The sequence below is a fragment of the Hippichthys cyanospilos genome, chromosome 8 (assembly GCF_059441005.1).
Source record: "Hippichthys cyanospilos isolate Australia breed blue-spotted pipefish chromosome 8, RoL_Hcya_1.0, whole genome shotgun sequence".
NCBI lineage: Eukaryota > Metazoa > Chordata > Actinopteri > Syngnathiformes > Syngnathidae > Hippichthys > Hippichthys cyanospilos.
This window is the reverse complement of record NC_142376.1, coordinates 22,432,833-22,455,644: the sequence shown is the minus strand read 5'-3', so window position 1 is coordinate 22,455,644 and position 22,812 is coordinate 22,432,833. Positions and strand designations below refer to the sequence as shown.

The 22,812-nt window shown below is 38.7% G+C and overlaps 1 protein-coding gene across 6 annotated transcripts in view; it reads left to right on the top strand.

The window, feature by feature from the left end:
• vps8 (VPS8 subunit of CORVET complex) overlaps positions 1-22,812 on the top strand; it is a 228,787-nt gene that overhangs the window by 110,660 nt on the left and 95,315 nt on the right. For all 6 annotated transcript variants that reach the window (XM_088421847.1, XM_088421845.1, XM_088421844.1 and 3 more), the window contains 4 exons: positions 10,906-10,941; positions 11,033-11,123; positions 17,434-17,480; positions 17,573-17,662. In XM_088421847.1, coding sequence (XP_088277973.1) covers positions 10,906-10,941; positions 11,033-11,123; positions 17,434-17,480; positions 17,573-17,662 — 264 coding nt within the window. The remainder of the gene's footprint in view (positions 1-10,905; positions 10,942-11,032; positions 11,124-17,433; positions 17,481-17,572; positions 17,663-22,812) is intronic.

Here is a 22,812-nt window from a genome sequence, read left to right as displayed (position 1 = left end):
AATTTTTTTAATGTGCAGTTTTGTCCCATTCTTAGACATTAGCTGGTCTCAAACTAGTGCCTTTTTCTCTTAAACGATTCACCCCATTACCTTCAACTTTGGCATTAATCATTATGCAACTGAGGGGCACACATAGTTTAAATATCGTGAAGATCTCTTGACAGAAAAGATGGGGGCGGAGCTTCAAATTATGTTTCATACTTCCTTCGCCAAGAGTGACAAAAATATTAATAACTCAGCTATGACAGCTTCAAACCATCTGAAACTTTCCTGGGACTTTAAAAGTCATGCAATAATACAGCTATGTGATAAACTTTCAAATCATTTACAGCGCCACCCAGTGGCTGACAAAAATCTCATTATTTATACTTTTATGTACTGTGAAATGCCTGTTTGACTAAATGAACTCAAAAATGGTCAGAAAAGCTATGACACATTGGAACATTAAGGTTCTCAACTTTTATGACTTTTCAATAAAGGGCGTGGCCTCTATGCCAACTCAAAATCCGATGTCTCGCCAAAACGGTAAAAGTTGCTGTAATTGGAACTAGATGATCTGATATTTTTTAAAACTTCGTATATGGGATGGGAGTCCAATGTGAAACACACCTACAAGCCTATTTTTTATCATAGTACGAGCGCCACCTAGTGGCAGCAAAAAAAAATAGCAAATCCTTAATGTTTTTATGTACTCTGCTGAGCCCCTTAAAGTGATATCCTTAAAATGTTTTCTGCAAAGCCAGTGGCCATGCCTTATGCCCCCCACATATGAGTACAATGTCTCGACAGTGGGTGTGGCCTATATGGCATTGAAAGTCACAAAATTGGAACAATAAAAGCTGCAGTAACTCCACCCACATTGTCCCACCTTGTCTAAATTTTACATATTTGGTAATAGTCCTGCACTGAAGGGATCTACAACTAATTTTTCATCATTCATAGTCCTTGTTCATACCCCGACCTGTTCATACCCCAACGTGCACAGGTCTGCGAGGGCCCTTTATAGCTGCTTGCAGCTCTAGTTAGGGCCCGAGCAGCTACCGCTGCGAGAGCCCTCTTGTTTTTCTCCAGATTATTATTCTTATTATTATTAGGGCCCGAGCAGCTACCGCTGCGAGAGCCCTCTTGTTTTTCTCCAGATTATTCTTCTTCTTCTTATTATTATTATTATTATTATTATTATTATTTACTGTGCAGCGCTTTTCCATTTTTGAGGGCCTAAACATGCACGAAAAGTCACCAAAATTTGCACATTTGTCAGGCCCGGTGAAAAATTGGATATTTTTGTGTTTCCCAAAAAAATGCAAAAAAAATGGCTCTGCAGCGCCACCTAAGGTCGAAAAAGTGCACCTGGTCCCGGCCCGTTTGACCTAGAGCTACGAAAATTTTTAGGCATATGTAGGACCTAGAGACCTACAAAAAAGTCAGCGTGAGCCATGTGCTCAGATGTACAGAAAAAGAGTTATGAATTTTTGAATGTGCATTTTTGGCCCATTTTTGCACGTTTGCAGGTCTCAAACTGCTCCTTGTTTCTCCTAAACGCTTTACTCAATCGCCTTCAAATTTGCTGTGGTCCATATTCACACATAGGGGCACAATTGGGCAAAATTTGGTGCAGATCCGCTGACATATATGATAGGGGCGTGGCTTCAAATTATGTGTTCAATTTTTCCTTCGCCAAGAGGGACAAAAACCTTAATAACTTTGATGTACTAGCTTCAAAAAATCTAAAACTTCATAGACACATGGAAACTTATGTCTTTAACACCTTTAGAAAAAGTTTTTTTAAATACCTACTAACGCCGCCTAGTGGTTGATTAAAATGTCATTTTTTACACTTTCATGTATTGTGCTCAGTCTGTTTGAGTAAAACAAATGAAAATTGGTCAGAATATCATTAAGACATGGAATATTAAGGTTTTAAAATTTTACGACTTTTCGATAATGGGCGTAGTCTGCACGCCACCTCAAAGTCAGATGACTCGCCAAAACGAAAAAAGTGGCTGTAATTGGCCCCAAAATGGCCTTATGAGTGGAAAATAGCCTCTCACTCCCGGCCCGTTTGACCTAGAGCTCCAAAAATTTGTAGCCTTATGTAGGACCTTGAGCCCTACAAAAAAGTCAGCGCGAGCCATGTGCTCAGATGTACAGAAAGAGAGTTATGAATTTTTGAATGTGCACTTTTGGCCCATTTTTGCTCATTTGCAGGTCCTGAACTGCTCCTTTTTTCTCCCTAACGCTTGACCTGATCGACTTCAAATTTGCTGTGATGTTTTATCTGACTGTGAGGCACAATTGTTCAAATTTTTGTGATGATCCGCCATCAAATATGTTGGGGGCGGGGCTTTATATTATGCCTTTGATGATTACTTTGCCACATGTGAAACAAACCTTTATAACTCAGCTTTACAAGCTTAGAAAAATCTGAAACTTTACAGACACATGGAGACTCAAGCCCTTAACACAAGTGTTTACAAAAATCTTCAATTGCTTATAAGGCCATCTAGTGGCAAACAAAAATGTCAGTGATGTCTCGCCAAAACGAACAAAGTTGCTGTGTTTGGTCCCAGATGGTCTTATCTTTTCTAAACTTCATATATTTGATGGGTTTCCAATGCAAAATACACCTATCAACGTATTTTTTGTTATAGTGCGAGCGCCACCTAGTGGCAGCCAAAAATATAGCATTTTTTAAACGTTTTTATGTGTTTAGCTGAGCCCTTTGAAGTAATATCGCTGAAATTAAGTCTGAAAAGCCTCTAGACAGCCCTGCTGGCCTCCACCAATTTTAGCGAAGTTTCGATAATGGGCGTGGCCTCTACGACCATTTTCATTACGAAGCTTTATCTGTCCAGTAAAAGTTGCTGTAATTTGACCCAGATGATCTGATCTTCTCACAATTTCACACATTGGATGAAAATATTCTCCTGAACATATCGACAAAAATATATTCCAGTTTAAAGCTAGCGCCACCTAGTGGCTGCAAAAAATGTCATTAGTCGAAAGATTACAGTCAATCCTGTTTGGTTTGACCTACAGCTATGAAACTTTGTAGGCAAATGAAGGACTGCAAGACCTACAAAAAAGTCAATAAAAGTGATGTGCTAGGATGTACAGAAATATTGTTATGAATTTTTTTAATGTGCAGTTTTGTCCCATTCTTAGACATTAGCTTGTCTCAAACTAGTGCCTTTTTCTCTCAAACCATTCACCCCATTACCCTAAACTTTGGCATGAATCATTATCCAACTGAGGGGCACACATTGTCCAAATATTGTGAAGATCTCTTGACATAAAAGATGGGGGCGGAGCTTCATATTATGTTTAATACTTCCTTCACCAAGAGTGACAAAAATCTTAATAACTCAGCTATGACAGCTTCAAACCATCTGAAACTTTCCTGGGACTTTAAAAGTCATGCAATAATACAGCTATGTGATAAACTTTCAAATCATTTACAGCGCCACCCAGTGGCAGACAAAAATCTCATTTTTTATACTTTTATGTACTGTGAAATGCCTGTTTGACTAAATGAACTCAAAAATGGTCAGAAAAGCTATGACACATTGGAACATTAAGGTTCTCAACTTTTATGACTTTTCATTAAAGGCCGTGGCCTCTATGCAAACTCAAAGTCTGATGTCTCCCCAAAACGGTGAAAGTTGCTGTAATTGGACCTAGATGATCTGATGTTTGCAAAACTTCATATATAGGATGGGAGTCCAATGTGAAACACACCTACAAGCCTATTTTTTATCATAGTACGAGCGCCACCTAGTGGCAGCAAAAAATATAGCAAATCCTTAATGTTTTTATGTACTCTGCTGAGCCCCTTGAAGTGATATCCCTTAAATGTTTTCTGAAAAGCCAGTGGCCATGCCTTATGCCCTCCACAAATCAGTACGATGTTTCGACAGTGGGTGTGGCCTATATGGCATTGAAAGTCACAAAATTGGAACAATAAAAGCTGCAGTAACTCCACCCACATTGTCCCACCTTGTCTAAATTTTACATATTTGGTAAGAGTCCTGCACTGAAGTCATCTACAACTACTATTTCATTGTTCATAGTCCTTGTTCATACCCCGACCTGTTCATACCCCAACGTGCACAGGTCTGCGAGGGCCCTTTATAGCTGCTTGCAGCTCTAGTTATTATTATTATTATTATTATTTACTGTGCAGCGCTTTTCCATTTTTGAGGGCCTAAACATGCACGAAAAGTCACCAAAATTTGCACATTTGTCGGGCCCGGTGAAAAATTGGATATTTTTGTGTTTCCCAAAACAATGCAAAAAAAATGGCTCTGCAGCGCCACCTAAGGTCGAAAAAGTGCACCTGGTCCCAGCCCGTTTGACCTAGAGCTACGAAAATTTTTAGGCATATGTAGGACCTAGAGACCTACAAAAAAGTCAGCGCGAGCCATGTGCTCAGATGTACAGAAAAAGAGTTATGAATTTTTGAATGTGCATTTTTGGCCCATTTTTGCACGTTTGCAGGTCCCAAACTGCTCCTTGTTTCTCCCAAACGCTTTACTCAATCGCCTTCACATTTGCTGTGGTCCATATTCACACATAGGGGCACAAGTGGGCAAAATTTGGTGCAGATCCGCTGACATATATGATAGGGGCGTGGCTTCAAATTATGTGTTCAATTTTTACTTCGCCAAGAGTGACAAAAACCTTAATAACTTTGATGTACTAGCTTAAAAAAATCTAAAACTTCATAGACACATGGAAACGTATGTCTTTAACACCTTTAAAAAAAGTTTTTTTACATACCTACTAGCGCCGCCTAGTGGTTGATTAAAATGTCATATTTTACACTTTCATGTATTGTGCTCAGTCTGTTTGAGTAAAACAAATGAAAATTGGTCAGAATATCATTAAGACATGGAATATTAAGGTTTTAAAATTTTACGACTTTTCGATAATGGGCATAGTCTGCACGCCACCTCAAAGTCAGATGACTCGCCAAAACGAAAAATGTGGCTGTAATTGGCCCCAAAATGGCCTTATGAGTGGAAAATAGCCTCTCACTCCCGGCCCGTTTGACCTAGAGCTCCAAAAATTTGTAGCCTTATGTAGGACCTCGAGCCCTACAAAAAAGTCAGCGCGAGCCCTATGCTCAGATGTACAGAAAGAGAGTTATGAATTTTTGAATGTGCACCTTTAGCCCGTTTTTGCTCATTTGCAGGTCCTGAACTGCTCCTTTTTTCTCCCAAACGCTTGACCCGATCGACTTCAAATTTGCTGTGTTGTTTTAGCTGACTGTCAGGCACAATTGTTCAAATTTTTGTGACGATCCCCCTTCAAATATGTTGGGGGCGGGGCTTTACATTATGCCTTTGATGATTACTTTGCCACATGTGAAACAAACCTTTATAACTCAGCTTTACAAGCTTAGAAAAATCTGAAACTTCACAGACACATGGAGACTCAAGCCCTTAACACAAGTGTTTAAAAAAATATTCAATTGCTTATAAGGCCATCTAGTGGCAAACAAAAATGTCAGTCTGATGTCTCGCCAAAACGAACAAAGTTGCTGTGTTTGGTCCCAGATGGTCTTATCTTTTCTAAACTTCATATATTTGATGGGTTTCCAATGCGGAATACACCTAACAACGTATTTTTTGTTATAGTGCGAGCGCCACCTAGTGGCAGCCAAAAATAGAGCATTTTTTAAATGTTTTTATGTGTTTAGCTGAGCCCTTTGATGTAATATCGCTGAAATTAGGTCTGAAAAGCCTCTAGACAGCCCTGCTGACCTCCACCAAATTTTACGAAGTTTCGATAATGGGCGTGGCCTCTACGACCATTTTCATTCCAAAGCTTTATCTGTCCAGTAAAAGTTGCTCTAATTTGACCCAGATGATCTGATCTTCTCACAATTTCACACATTGGATGAAAATATTCTCCTGAACATATCGACAAAAATATATTCCAGTTTAAAGCTAGCGCCACCTAGTGGCTGCAAAAAATGTCATTAGTCGAAAGATTACAGTCAATCCTGTTTGGTTTGACCTACAGCTATGAAACTTTGTAGGCAAATGAAGAACTGCAAGACCTACAAAAAAGTCAATAGAAGTGATGTGCTAGGATGTACAGAAAAATTGTTAAAAATTTTTTTAATGTGCAGTTTTGTCCCATTCTTAGACATTAGCTGGTCTCAAACTAGTGCCTTTTTCTCTTAAACGATTCACCCCATTACCTTCAACTTTGGCATGAATCATTATCCAACTGAGGGGCACACATAGTCCAAATATCGTGAAGATCTCTTGACAGAAAAGATGGGGGCGGAGCTTCAAATTATGTTTAATACTTCCTTCGCCAAGAGTGACAAAAATGTTAATAACTCAGCTATGACAGCTTCAAACCATCTGAAACTTTCCTGGGACTTTAAAAGTCATGCAATAATACAGCTTTGTGATAAACTTTCAAATCATTTACAGCGCCACCCAGTGGCGGACAAAAATCTCATTTTTTATACTTTTATGTACTGTGAAATGCCTGTTTGACTAAATGAACTAAAAAATGGTCAGAAAAGCTATGACACATTGGAACATTAAGGTTCTCAACTTTTATGACTTTTCATTAAAGGGCGTGGCCTCTATGCCAACTCAAAATCCGATGTCTCGCGAAAACTGTAAAAGTTGCTGTAATTGGACCTAGACGATCTTATATTTTTAAAACTTCATATATGGGATGGGAGTCCAATGTGAAACACACCTACAAGCCTATTTTTTAATCATAGTACGAGCGCCACCTAGTGGCAGCAAAAAATATAGCAAATCCTTAATGTTTTTATGTACTCTGCTGAGCCCCTTGAAGTGACATCCCTTAAATGTTTTTTGAAAAGCCAGTGGCCATGCCTTATGCCCTCCACAAATCAGTACGATGTTTCGACAGTGAATGTGGCCTATGTTGCATTGAAAGTCACAAAATTGGAACAATAAAAGCTGCAGTAACTCCACCCACATTATCCCACCTTGTCTAAATTTTACATATTTGGTAAGAGTCCTGCACTGAAGTCATCTACAACTACTTTTTCATCGTTCATAGTCCTTCTTCATACCCGGACCTGTTAATACCCCAACGTGCACAGGTCTGCGAGGGCCCTTTATAGCTGCTTGCAGCTCTAGTTATTATTATTATTATTTACTGTGCAGCGCTTTTCCATTTTTGAGGGCCTAAGCATGCACGAAAAGTCACCAAAATTTGCACATTTGTCGGGCCCGGTGAAAAATTTGATATTTTTGTGTTTTCCAAAAAAATGCAAAAAAAATGGCTCTGCAGCGCCACCTAAAGTCGAAAAAGTGCACCTGGTCCCGGCCCGTTTGACCTAGAGCTACGAAAATTTTTAGGCATATATAGGACCTAGAGACCTACAAAAAAGTCAGCGCGAGCCATGTGCTCAGATGTACAGAAAAAGAGTTATGATTTTTTGAATGTGCATTTTTGGCCCATTTTTGCACGTTTGCAGGTCCCAAACTGCTCCTTGTTTCTCCTAAACGCTTTACTCAGTCGCCTTCAAATTTGCTGTGGTATATAATTAGACATAGAGGCACAACTGGGCAAAATTTGGTGCAGATCCGCTGACTTATATGATAGGGGCGTGGCTTCAAATTATGTGTTCAATTTTTCCTTCGCCAAGAGAGACATAAACCTTAATAACTTTGATGTACTAGCTTAAAAAAATCTAAAACTTCATAGACACATGGAAACTTATGTCTTTAACACCTTTAAAAAAAGTTTTTTTAAATACCTACTAGCGCCGCCTAGTGGTTGATTAAAATATCATTTTTTACACTTTCATGCATTGTGCTCAGTCTGTTTGAGTAAAACAAATGAAAATTGGTCAGAATATCATTAAGACATGGAATATTTAGGTTTTAAAATTTTACGATATTTCGGTAATGGGCGTAGTCTGCACGCCACCTCAAAGTCAGATGACTCGCCAAAACGAAAAAAGTGGCTGTAATTGGCCCCAAAATGGCCTTATGAGTGGAAAATAGCCTCTCACTCCCGGCCCGTTTGACCTAGAGCTACAAAAATTTGTCGCCTTATGCAGGACCTCAAGCCCTACAAAAAAGTCAGCGCGAGCCATATGCTCAGATGTACAGAAAGAGAGTTATGAATTTTTGAATGTGCACTTTTTGCCCGTTTTTGCTCATTTGCAGTTCCCGAACTGCTCCTTTTTTCTCCCAAACGCTTTACTCGATCGACTTCAAATTTGCTGTGATGTTTTATCTGACTGTGAGGCACAATTGTTCAAATTTTTGTGATGATCCGCCATCAAATATGTTGGGGGCGGGGCTTTATATTATGCCTTTGATGATTACTTTGCCACTTGTGAAACAAACCTTTATAACTCAGCTTTACAAGCTTAGAAAAATCTGAAACTTCACAGACACATGGAGACTCAAGCCCTTAGGCCATCTAGTGGCAAACAAAAATGTCAGTCTGATGTCTCGCCAAAATGAACAAAGTTGCTGTGTTTGGTCCCAGATGGTCTTATCTTTTCTAAACTTCATATGTTTGATGGGTTTCCAATGCAGAATACACCTATCAACGTATTTTTTGTTATAGTGCGAGCGCCACCTAGTGGCAGCCAAAAATATAGCATTTTTTAAACGTATTTATGTGTTTAGCTGAGCCCTTTGAAGTAATATCGCTGAAATTAAGTCTGAAAAGCCTCTAGACAGCCTTGCTGACCTCCACCAAATTTTACGAAGTTTCGATAATGGGCGTGGCCTCTACGTCCATTTTCCTTCCGAAGCTTTATTGGACCAATAAAAGCTGCTGTAATTTGACCCAGATGATCTGATCTTCTCACAATTTCACACATTGGAATAAAATCTATTCCTCAAGACATTAACAAACATATATTCCAGTTTAAAGCTAGCGCCACCTAGTGGTTGCAAAAAATGTCATTAGTCGAAAGACTGGAGTCAATCCTGTTTGGTTTGACCTACAGCGATAAAACTTTTTAGGCATATGTAGGATTGTAAGACCTACAAAAAAGTCAATAGTAGTGATGTGCTAGGATGTACAGAATAATTGTTATGATTTTTTATAATGTTCAATTTTGCCCCATTCTTAGACATTAGCTGGTCTAAAACTAGTGCCTTTTTCTCTTAAACGGTTCACCCCATTAACTTCTACATTGGCATGGACTATTAGCAGATATAGCGGCACAAATATGCCAAAAATTGTGAAGATCCCATGACTTGTAAGATGTGGGCGGAGCTTCAAATTTTTTTGAATATTTCCTTTGCCAAGAGTGACAAAAACCTTAATAACTCAGCTGTTTTAGCAGCAAACCATGTGAAACTTTGCAGGGACTTTAAAAGTCATGCCCTAATACAGCTATATGATAAACTTCCAAATCATTTACAGTGCCACCTAGTGGCGGACAAAAATCTCATTTTTTACACTTTCATGTGCTGTGCAATGCCTGTTTGACTAAATGAACTCAAAAGTGGTCAGAAAAGCTATGAGAGAGTGGAAAATGAAGGTTCTCAACTTTTATGACTTTTCCATAGAGGGCGTGGCCTCTATGCCAGCTCAAAGTCCCGATTTCTCGCCAAAACGGTAAAAGTTGCTGTAATTGGACCTAGATGATCTGATATTTGCAAAACTTCGTATATGGGATGGGTGTCCAATGTGAAACACACGTACAAGTGTGGACACCTAATTTTTTATCATAGTACGAGCGCCACCTAGTTGCAGCAAAAAATATAGCAATTCCTTTACATTTTTATGTACTCTGCTGTGCTCCTTGAAGTGATATCCCTTAAATAATGTCTGAAAAGCCATTGGCCACGCCTAATGCCTTCCACCAAATAGTACAATGTTTCGATAATGGGCGTGGCCTATATGACAGTGCAAAGTCACACAACTGTAACAATAAAAGCTGCAGTTATTCAACCCACACTATCCCACCTTTTCTAAATTTTACAAACTTGATAAGAGTTCTGCAGTGAAGTCAACTACAACTAATTTTTCATCGTTCATAGTCCTTGTTCATACCCCGACCTGTTCATACCCCAACGTGCACAGGTCTGCGAGGGCCCTTTATAGCTGCTTGCAGCTCTAGTTGATTTATTTTCTTAAACAATAACTTTTCTCAAACTAAAACATATCACCGGCGATTTCCTTCTCTTTAATCCATAATAGAGGAAGCCTCTCCATTTTGTTGTCGAGCGAGGTCCGTCCCCCGGCAAGGAAAGTCTTGCCCTTAGAAGATTGCCGAGCGGTTATGTCCATACTCACGAGCAAGGTTAACAATGCATGTGCCTCCTTCGTATTTTTTTTTTATCTCCTGCTTGGTTTCTATTGTCATCATCCTCTTACTTCTTCCTTTACCGCCACTTGCAACTTTAGAAGCCATGTCTAACAGATAAAGTTTGCAAAGTCTTCACAACATTCCTTCCTTCCGCTTTTGACTGATTTTCTCTCCTTCCTTCCGTCCCGACCAGCTGTGCCATCAAGCTAGATAAAGGCGTTCGGCCAATAGCATATCAGCATTTCTGCGATTGACGTGACGCCGGCCAATAGCATCTCCGTGACTGAGACAGTGACTGTGACATTGTAAGAGCAATAGCGTTCGACGTTGCCGTGATAAGCGTCAACTTCCAAATTAGTTGACGTAGCAAAGCGAAAATAAATGTTCGAACACAATGGCCGACATGTCATATTGTACGTAAGACGGAAAGTTTGTGTGCAAGTGGGGGACAAAAAACTCCGCGGTCCACACTCGTAAGTCGAAATGTTCGTAAAAGAGGGTGTTCGTAAACTGGGGGCCGACTGTATTTAATTGCATAATATTTTCCAAGAGCAGTATGCTCAGAAATTTTGTGGGACACCGTTGTCCATCAGTCTTTTTCATTTCTCCTTTTCCTTCAGTCAGCTCATTCCATGACACTAAGAACCTGGAGAGAGGTAACTTACTTTTGTTTACATGTTTGTTTGGTTATTTTCCTGTTCATTGTACAAGTGTACTAATGTGGTTATTTTGTTTCTGTGCATGCAGCGCATTGATTGTTTGTTGAAACAGGAACATTTTGTTGAAGCTCTCCTGCTGGCCTGGTCCTTCTATGAGGGAACAGCTAAGGCTGTTGTTGGTAAGTGCTGGCACTGGTCAACACAGTGCCAAGAAAGTGTGAAGGGTTTTAGTGTATTTTGCTTTCGCTGGTTCAGAAAATTACCATTTTCTTTCTGAATTGGCTCCAGGGAGAGTTATTTCATCCATTATTTATTTTGGTTTGAAGCACACGGTTTTATTTTTTATTACACATATATTAGTATAAAGTAATGAAATGTCTCTAAACATGTTCAAACCATACAAGAAACATACAAAGACAAGGACAAACAGAGAGACAGCACGGAAACCCCTGCCTGTTTTCAGTGTATCTCTTCAACCAACACACCTTACTCAAATCAGCGTTGTTATCAGGATTCTGCAAAGCACGCTGATGAGCTAATCATCTGAATCAGGTGTGTTTAGTTGAAGGCAATGAAAACAGGCTGGATTGTGGCTCGTGAAGACTGAACTTGGCCGCCCCTGGCATCTACAGTTACAGTGATCCCCCCTACTTCGCTGTTAATGGGGGGTGTCAACCCCCAGCGAAGTCTGAAACCCGCGAAGTAAGGTATCAGTTTCTAGATTTCTATGTATACCCCAATATAGCTGCAGTAACCATAAACAATCCTTTTTTTTTGTATTTTTTGCCTATTTTATTTCCTTTCTCCTATTATTTAACATTACATTATCCTCATTAACATTATTGTATATTCATTAAATAACTAATATTACTTAGTTTGTTGAGAATTTGTTCTCAGGACTGGTTATCTGCTCCAAGACTCTGGTGAAAGAGTACGCAAGTCATCACGTTGAACTTCACATTGATTTTGGCTCATGTATGGTGTATCATGTAGTATCTGTTGAATGATAAATCAAAAACAATGTTGAAGTCAGTCAACTAACATATAAACACTTGCCGAATTTTAATCTATGAATTTACTGTATTTTTAGCCGACATTAGCGGGTTAGCAACGACTAACAACAACTACTAACTATAAAGTGCAACCTCTACACAAACGAACACAACAACAGAATAAACACTCATCGCTTACTAAACATAGGCAGTAGCATGCGTTATCAACATAAATGATAATAAACTATAAATATGAGCTTACATTGTCATTCACTACGTCACAGTAACCAGCCGAATGACTCACAGAGAACGTAAAACAGGAAACGGAAATGCAACACGGCCCAACGAATTAAAAGCTTGCATTTCAAAATAAGATAACAAACGTCACGAACTCTAACGCTTGAAGAATTCTTAACATAGTTATTCACGAACATTACCTAGTTATTTGATGAAGGTACAGATACAGTACTGTATAATGTACTTTTTTGTTTTTTTTTCCATTTTTTTTCCATTTTTGCGCATTTTTTAAATTATTTTTTATTTTGAAACATTTTTAATTTTTCCTGGGAAAACCCTCGAAGTACTGAGACCGCGATATCTGAGACCGCGAAGTAGGAGGGATCACTGTACTGTAACAATCAACTCTGCTCCAGTATTCAGAAATTTTTCGAAAATAAAAAAAGGATGTAATAATCTGAGAGGCACAAGTGTTTTTAAAAAGTCCAGGACAAGGACCAATAAAAAACAAATGTGTGTCTCTGTTAAAGGTGTTAATTTATGGAATAATTATGGAATAGATCAGAAAAAATGTGAATCATACGCTGTCTTCAAAGAAAGGTTTAAAAAAAACTTATTCCATAGAAAATTATAATAAAGAGGTGTGTATTTCTGTTCTGTTCTACTTATGACATACATTACATTACTATATACTATATAACTTACCTAGTATTTATTTATTATGTAACAACCACGTGAAAACAGGGGGTAGGACCCGACAGGGTCTTTAACTTCGTCCTACTCCTTTTGAACATATTAACTCCTGAACTGTTACTTCTACTATCTATTTTCTTTTTTTTCTTTTTTCATTTTTGTTAATGTTTATTTTGAAAAGTATGCTATTAATTTGTCGGGTCGCATTGCATTTCCGTTTCCTGTTTTACGTTCTCTGTGCGTCATTCGGCTCGTTACTGTGACGTAGTGAATGACAACGTAAGCTCATATTTATAGTTTATTATCATTTATGTTGATAACGCACGCTACTGCCTATGTTTAGTAAGAGATGAGTGTTTATTCTGTTTATGAGTTCATTTGTGTAGAGGTTGAATTATGTGTGTTGAAGTCTGAGCATGCGCAAAATAAATAGGCGCGGTGAGCAAAAGCTCGCAGTGCGGAAGTAATGGCGAGAGGCTGTCACGTACTTTTCTTGTGAATGAGTTAACCACTTGGTGATTGCGACACGCATAAAATTGCTGCAAAGATGTCCAGTGCAACAAAAACAAACTAATGAACCATTAACCGCGAAGTAGGGGGGATGACTGTATATACTTTATACATTATTAGTGCTGTTTTAAAATCAACCAAGTCAAAACATTTCAGCAAGTATAATTTAATGAATGGGCTGGTGCTATATATTTGGAGTGATTGATTATTCTTATAGCTTTTTTTTTGGTATACAGTAATTCCTCGCTGTATCGCAGTTCATCTTTCACGGGTTCGCTGCTTCACGGATTTTTTACAGTGTGGATATTTTTTTACAGCGCATTGTGCTCTGAATCCTAATTGGCTCAGGGGCTTTCAGTTGTCTTGAAATAAAATATTGATGCTGTACACTTACAAAAGGCAAGAGGATCCAAAAGCTTGCTTTCATCTCTCCTGTGTCTGTCCTGTGTCCGAGTGCGCTCAGCTCAGCACACAGGTTGCAAACGTTCTAGTAAGCACTTTGATTGACAGCTTGGTCTCTGGGAGCCGATCGCGTGACTGGTAGGCGTGCCAAGAGCAAACACACACACCCGGTCTGTGTGCCTACATAGAGAGCAACGGAGAAATGCACAGCTTTGGAAATCTGACTTTTACCTAGAATTCTTTTGTAATAAATTGAAATTTCAAGTGTATTGTTATGATATAAGAGGCTTCACTTTAATTCGATGTCCAGGCATATCCGTTTATAAAAATCAGAAAAAGAAAGAGCTCAACAACTACTCATAACAATGTGCGGGTTCAGAACGAAGACTCATAACTGGGACTGTGAAATACGCAAGTGACAATGTTTCCAACTTAGTACTAATATATGAAAATGATTGTCTTAAAAACAAATTTGGGGCTTTAAAACAGGTTTTTATTTTCGGTTTCATTCTATAGTTTAGTATTGCATTGTAAAATAATAAAAAAAAATAACTGGCTACTTCACGGATTTCACTTTGCGCTTGTTATATTTGGAACGTACCCCCTGCGATAAACGAGGGATTACTCTATTGAAGACAGGCATAGTGTTTGTTTTATAAGTATTCCCCCATATCTCTAAACAGTAGATGAGGTATGGCAATAATAATGAATTATATTATATGTATAATGATTTCTTATTTAAGAAATCCTTGGTTTTGTAAAGAATACCTAGTTTTAGAATTTTTTTTTTTAACATGTTCAATATTTCCAACTTAGTTTTGCGTCGAGTAAAACCCTCAGAAATTTGATTTTGTTTACTTTTTCTATTGCAATTGAGTCAATTATGATTTTGATGTTTTTGGTGTTTAATTTTCCCGTACCAAAGATGATATACTTAGTTTTCTTTAGGTTCCTTGATAATTTGTTTGTGTCAAACCAGTTTTTTAAATATATTTAATTCCTCTTCCACGGTATTCAGAAGTCTTTCAAGGTTCTGTCCGGAGCAGTATAACGTTGTATCATCAACAAATAATACTTTCTTAAAATTATTCATAATGCTACATATGTCATTGATATATAATATAAACAATATAGGACCAAGCACAGAGCCTTGGAGGACCCCGTGTGCCATCTGATTTTTCATTAAACATTACATGTTTTTTTCTGTCGGTTGCTTTTAATCCATTTATGTGCCAATCCTCTTATTCCATATCGTTCTAATTTTCCCATTAATATCGTATGATCTACAGCAGTGGTCCCCAACCCCCGGTCCACGGACCGGTCCGTGGATCAACTGGTACCGGGCCGCGTGGGCTGCACCCGAAATAATGTTTTGGAGATGATTTACTTTAATGATACACGTGCACTGAACATGAACGAGGTGAAAAGGCGGAGCGTTTTGTATTGTAGTCAATGGAGTTCGCATGAGTGGGCACGAATGCACGTCGGGCGACGCGATGGACGCGAGTGGAGCGACACAAATGGCTGCGCGCGGTCACGAGAAACGAAATTTCGCCGTTCGCGTGAAGTTATTTTTTATTTACTTTTTTCGCGTTTCGCGTCGCCACAGCCAATCAACTTCGGGAACATTCAACAGCTCACGCAGGAGGCAAGAATGAATCATGGTGGCCGCTTTGCGGTCACCGGGAGCGATCCTACATGGCCAGCTGAGCTTTCAATACAAAACGGAGCCAAGCAAGAGCACTCACCTGGCTTGTAGAAAGGCAGAAGCGAGAACATGGGACAACAGGTATGTGCAGCATTTGCTTCACTTAACAGCTGTTGAACCGTAGTTACTGTGCTAAGCTAACGATAGAGCAGCATTGTCAGCACAATATTTAGCACAGTCTCGGCCACTTGATTGCGACATTGAAACATTTACAGTATTTTTTGGCAGGCGAGTATTGCCGCAAAGAATAAAGGTGCTGTCGGTGAAAATATTTTCTCTGTCACGTCCCACAAAAGTGAAAGTTCTCAGCAATGCTCTTCTTTCCGGATCTACCGTGAAGTGCACAGCAAGCTCGCTCTATCCCACTCCCCTCCCCTCGCGCGATAAAAAAGTGGACAAAAAGTACAACAGCGACAGAAAGCCCGTCCATACAGTCCGCAGTCTAAATCTAAGGCGTTGACCGGGCCGCGGTGATCAAAAGGTTGGGGACCACTGATCTACAGTATCAAATGCTTTTTTTAATCTTGAAAAATACCAACAGTAAATTCTTTTATAGAGGTGTTTCTATTTTTCCTGAATCCATATTCGTTCTCACTTACAAGATTGTATGAATCCATACATTTATTAAGTCTATGTGAATATATGTTTTCCAGAATTTTTGAGAATTGTGGAAGTAACAATATGGGTATGTAATTAGTAAACGATTGCTTCTCTCCACATTTATAAATTGGAATAATTTTTGCTATTTTCATTTTAGATGGAACGATGCTAGTTTTAAAAGACAAATTACAGATATATGCAAATGGTTGAACCACATTTTATCATATTTTTTATTAATGACATCACTATTATTGCAGTCGGTGGATTTTTATATTATTTAATGTTTTAACAACATTCAATATTTCTATATGGGTTACAGCAGTAAGGAACTTAGTTGATGGGTTATTCTCAATACATTAATTGATTTCATATTTGATTTGGGGGATTTCTTTAGCTAATGTATTACCTACATGAATAAAGTATTCATTAAATTCATTTGTTATATCTTTAATTTTATCAACAAGAATGTTTTTCTCATTTAAAAAATAATTTGGGAAGTTAATTTTACTGGGACTTGTTATTTCCAATAGTTTAATATTTTCCATGTTTCCTGTGTATTACTCTTATTTTGTTCCAGTAATGCGTGATAATGTTCTCGTTTACTTATTCTTAATTATATTTACTAATTTATTTTTATATTTTTTATAATTTGATTTGGCATCTTTTTTTCTTGATTTTAGAAAACGTTTGTAAAGCAAGTTTTTCTTTACAAGCGTTTTCAATTCCCTGTGTCATCCATGGTTTATTTGAGTTATGACACTTCCTTGTCACTGTTCATAATGGACAATGTTTATCATATAATGAAATTATAGTAGACAGAAATGTGTCATATGCTGGATTGGGATTTTTATTTGAGTAAACACCAGACCAGTCATGTTTTTCAAGGTCCATCCTTAAGGCTACAATGGAATCTTGTGTTCTTGATCTTTTTTCTAATTTATCAAATGTTTGTTTAAACTTTTTGTCCGTATGGTTTTGGAGGGTTGCAAAAACTGGCAGATGATCAGTAATATCATATATTAGAAGTCCACCTGTTATTTTGTCATCAATTTTATTTATAAATATATTGTCTATTAATGTTGCTGTGTAATATTTTTATGTCCTCTTGGTTGTCCAATGTCTGTCTATTGTCCAGCAGTGAGTTAGCACACATTAATTCTTGTTGGACCCAAAATGGACATACCTGGGTGTTGAAAATATTGCCATAAAAGTTGAAATATGTTTATATAGAGATGCATTGTTCACCTCATGTCTTTTTTCAAGCGAGACTAATAAATCACAAGCAATCAAGTTACACATAAAATCACTGAAGCCTTTCTTTTAGTGTTATATGTGTTTTTTTTTCAGGCTTGTGTGGTGATCCTTTGAAAAGAAAGGGAATTGTTGGTGACAAGGTATGATACACAACACAAATCACTGTGACAGCAACACTTGTCCGTTACCAACATCATACTTAAATTAAATCTTATGCTATGTGTTGCTTGAGATGATAGAGATCCTGTTACTGTTTGCTGATCATGCTCTGAAGAGGTGCCCGGAACAGGGCAGAATCCAAGTGATGGAGCAACATTTTAATGTAAGTGCGCTAATTTTTCAATGAACTTATGGCAGGCATGTCCAAACCCGGTCCTCGAGGGCCACGTATCCTGCATGTTTTTGATGTTTCCGTCGTCCAATGCAGCTGATTGCACTGAGCTTGTTAATGAGCTGATCATTTGAATCAGGTGTGGTAGGAGGACAGAAACCTCCAAAACATGCCGGATAGGTGGCCCTAGGACTGGGTTTGGACATGCCTGTCTTATGATATCAAATGGCTCTTATAATAGTTCATGTTGAAGTTACAGCAAGGACTGGACAGGCAGTATAGTATACTGTATAGGAGGGGTGTCCAAACTCGGTCCTCGAGGGCCACTGCCCTGCATGTTTTGCAGGTTTCTTTCCCCGACACACCTGATTCAAATGAGCAGGATCATCATTAGGCTTCTGCTGCGGTTGCTGATGACTTGATAATTTGAATCAGGTGTGTCAGGGAAAGAAACCTGGAAAACATGCAGGACAGCGGCCCTCGAGGACCGAGTTTGGAGACACCTGCTGTATAGGGTCTAAGAACTACTGCAATGCTAATGCTGTTGATACCTGGATAAGTGGTCAGCAAATGTGCAGAATTTTTGTGCAATTGTTTTATGTTTATGTGAAAGGATTTGAAATTGCACACGTAGTCTTCTTAACGATTCGTTTATTCCGCCATTACTCAATTCCCGCTCATCCCACACAACCAGTCTCGTAAGTCCTCGCGACAACACACAACATGTATGATAATTACAATCTCCCCTTTCTTTAAAACAAAACAAAAAAAATAAAATAAAATAACTGAGCAACCACATTAAACATCACAAATAACAGGGCAACAAGTTTGAACATCATTAATAACAGCCACAAACAATTTGCTTCAATGTGCACATAGACCCTCCTCTAAGGCTATTAAAAGCATGAGGGTTGAAGCGCCTTTTTTAGTTAAACAATCAGCTTTGCATTTGACCAACGTACCTCTTTGATTTTATTAGTTTGTTGAAGCTCTTCAATACTGCTGATTTCTAACCTGAGCCTCTTTTCTGTGATTTGTTTTGTGGATTTAAGAGCATCAAACAGGGAATGATTGTCTGTGACACAGATGAGAGGAAGAGGTTTGAGGTCAGGGTTTCCAGTAGTAATCTCAGAATAGAGTGTAGCCAGGAACAGTGCATTTTCAATCCCATCTGACATGGCAAGTGTTTCTCCTGCCAGTGTGCTCCTTCCCAGACGCCTGACTTTTTTAGACTGCCAAAACAGTGGGGAGAATCTTCCATTTTTTCCCATGAGAGCAATCAATGTACCTCCTTGTGTGCCTCCAGCTGGAAGATTACCCAGCGAGGCGTCACTGAATACAGCCAAACTCAACTCATCATTGTTGCCTAAATACTGAAACTTAAGTGTGACCTTCTCTGACTTAAGTTTGCGGATTATTTTGTTGACTTCAGTGATGGACTGAACAGTAGCATTTTTAATGTTTGATGCCAGGCTGCATACATCAAACTTAACATCAGGTCTTGTTTGTTTTGCTACCCACAAAATTTGTCCTTTTTTAGACCTCAGCTGGTCTCTCTCCAATTCTTTCAATGAAGCATCATTTTGTATAGCTCGTGCTTTCAGTATAGGAACTGGTTGTAGGTTGTCAATGTAGGTGTGTTGATGCACCTGCACTACACCGTCAACAGTTACAATGTCCATGCCCACATATGAAAAACTCTCATGTTCTTCTCGACCCACATGAAATACAGATTTCAGTACAGGGATGACAGTGCTCTGACCCTGCCCAAAAAAAATCATCCACATGACACGCCAGTAGTCCTGTCACCTCAGACTGCTCATTCCGCCAATAGAACACTGCAGGGTCAACTTTTGACATTTTACCCCCAGTCTTTAGCATGAGGTGTTTGACTTTGTTGTACCAATAGAGAGAGGCGTCCTTAAGTCCATACACACATTTCTTTAGCTTCCATACAACACCATACACACCAGCTTGTGGTGGTGGACGGATATATATGTCTCTCAAGAGTTCCATTCCCTGCAAAAAGGCAGATTTAATATCCATAGAATGAATTTTCCATTTGTTTTGACATATCACAGCCAAGAGCAGTCTGAGTGACTCTGACGCACATGTGGCAGAATCTTTTTGCAATTCATGAATATTGACTTCCTCAAGACATATATAATTTATAGCCACGAGGTGGCGCTAGCTTTAAACTGGAATATATGTTTGTCGATGTCTTGAAGTAGAGATTTATATCCAATGTGTGAAATTGTGAGAAGATCAGATCATCTTGGTCAAATTACAGCATCTTTTACTGGTCCGATAAAACTTCGGCATGAAAATGGACGTAGAGGCCATGCCCATTATCGAAACTTCGTACAATTTGGTAGAGGTCAGCAGGGCTGTCTAGAGGCTTGTCAGGCTTCATTTTAGCGATATTACTTTAAAGGGCTCAGCTTAACACGTAAAAACGTTTCAAAAATGCTATATTTTTAGCTGCCACTAGGTGGTGCTCACACTATGACAAAAAATACGTTGATAGGTGTATTCCGTATTGGAAACCCATCAAATATATGAAGTTTAGAAAAGATAAGACCATCTGGGTCCAAATAGAGCAACTTTGTTCTTTTTGGTGAGACATCAGGCTGACATTTTTGTTTGACACTAGGAGGCCTTATAAGCAATTGAAGAAATTATTAAATATATGTGTGAAGGACTTGAGACTTCATGTGTCTGTGAAGTTTCAGATTTTTTAGAGCTTGTACAGCTGAGTATTAAGGTTTGTGTCACATGTGGTGAAGTAAACATCAAAGGCATAATATGAAGCCCCGCCCCCAACATATTTGATGGCGGATTTTCACAAAAATGTGAACAATTGTGCCTCTCAGTCAGATAAAACACCACAGCAAATTTGAAGTCGATTAAGTAAAGCGTTTAGTAGAAAAAAGGAGCAGTTCGGGACCTGCAAATGAGCAAAAACGGGCCAAAGGTGCACATTAAAGAATTCATTACTCTCTTTCTGTACATCTGAGCATATTGCTCGCGCTGACTTTTTTGTAGGGCTCGAGGTCCTACATAAGGTTACACATTTTTGTAGCTCTAGGTCAAACGGGCCGGGAGTGAGAGGCTATTTTTCACTCATAAGGCCATTTTGGGGCCAATTACAGCCACTTTTTTTTTGTTTTGGCGAGTCATCTGACTTTGAGGTGGCGTGCAGACTACGCCCATTATCGAAAAGTCGTAAAATTTGAAAACCTTAATATTCCATGTCTTAATGGTGTTCTGACCAATTTTCAGTTATTTTACTCAAACAAACTGAGCACAATATATGAAAGTTTAAAAAATGATATTGTAATCAACCACCAGGCAGCGCTAGTAGCTATTTCAATTTTTTTTTTTTATAAAAGTGTTGAAGGCATAACTCTACATGAGTGTATGAAGTTTTAGATTTTTTTAAGCTCGTACATCAGAGTTTTTAAGGTTTTTGTCACACTTGGTGAAGGAAAAATTGAACACATAATTTGAAGGCACGCCCCCATCATATATGTCGGCAGATCTGCTCCAAATTTTGCTAAGAGATAAGACCATCTGGGTCCAAATCCGGAAATTTTTTATCGTTTTGGCGAGACATCAGACTGACATTTTTGTTTGCTACTAGGTGGCCTTATAAGCAATTGAAGAAATTCTTAAACACATGTCTTAAGGGCTTGAGTCTTCATGTGTCTGTGAAGTTTCAGATTTTTCCAAGCTTGTACAGCTGAGTTATAAAGGTCCGTGTCACATGTGGCGAAGTAAACACCAAAGGCATAATATGAAGCCCCGCCCCCAACATATTTGAAGGCGGATCTTGACAAAAATTTGAACAATTGTGCCTCCCAGCCTGATAAAACACCACAGCAAATTTGAATTTGATTGGGCCAAAAGTGCACATTCAAAAATTCATAACTCTTTTTCTGTACATCTGAGCATATGGCTCGCGCTGACTTTTTTGTAGGGCTCGAGGTCTTACATAAGGCTACAAATTTTTGTTGCTCGAGGTCAAATGGGCCAGGAGTGAGAGGCTATTTTCCACTCATAAGGCCAATTAAGGGCCAATTACAGCCATTTTTTTCGTTTGGTGAGACATCTGACTTTGAGGTGGCGTGCAGACCACGCCCATTATCGAAAAGTTGTAAAATTTGAAAATCTTAATATTCCATGTCTTAATGGTGTTCTTAACAATTTTCAGTTGTTTTACTCAGACTGAGCACAATACATGAAAGTTTAAAAAAATAACATTTTAATCAACCACTAGGCGGCGCTAGTAGCTATTTCAAAAACATTTTTAAAGGTGTTAAAGGCATAAGTCTCCATGTGTCTATGAAGTTTTAGGTTTTTTGAAACTTGTACATCAGAGTTATTAAGGTTTTTGTCACTCTTGGCGAAGGAAAAAGTGAACACATAATTTGAAGCCCCGCCTCTATCATATATGTCGGCGGATAGCCACCAGATTTTGCCCAGTTGTGTCCCTATGTCTGATAATGGACCACAGAAGGCGATTGAATAAAGCGCTTAGGAGAAACAAGGAGCAGTTTGGGACCCGCAAACATGCAAAAATGGGCCAAAAATGCACATTAAAAAATTCATATCTCTTTTTCTGTACATCTGAGCACATGGCTCACGCTGACTTTTTTGTAGGTCTCTAGGTCCTACATATGCCTAAAAATTTTCGTAGCTCTAGGTCAAACAGGCCGGGACCAGGTGCACTTTTTCGACTTTAGGTGGCGCTGCAGAGCCATTTTTTTTGCATTGTTTTGGGAAACACAAAAATATCCAATTTTTCACCGGGCCCGACAAATGTGCAAATTTTGGTGACTTTTCGTGCATGTTTAGGCCCTCAAAAATGGAAAAGCGCTGCACAGTAAATAATAATAATAATAACTAGAGCTGCAAGCAGCTATAAAGGGCCCTCGCAGACCTGTGCACGTTGGGGTATGAACAGGTCGGGGTATGAACAAGGACTATGAATGATGAAAAATTTGTTGTAGATCACTTCAGTGCAGGACTATTACCAAATATGTAAAATTTAGACAAGGTGGGACAATGTGTGTGGAGTTACTGCAGCTTTTATTGTTCAAATTTTGTGACTTTCAATGCCATATAGGCCACACCCACTG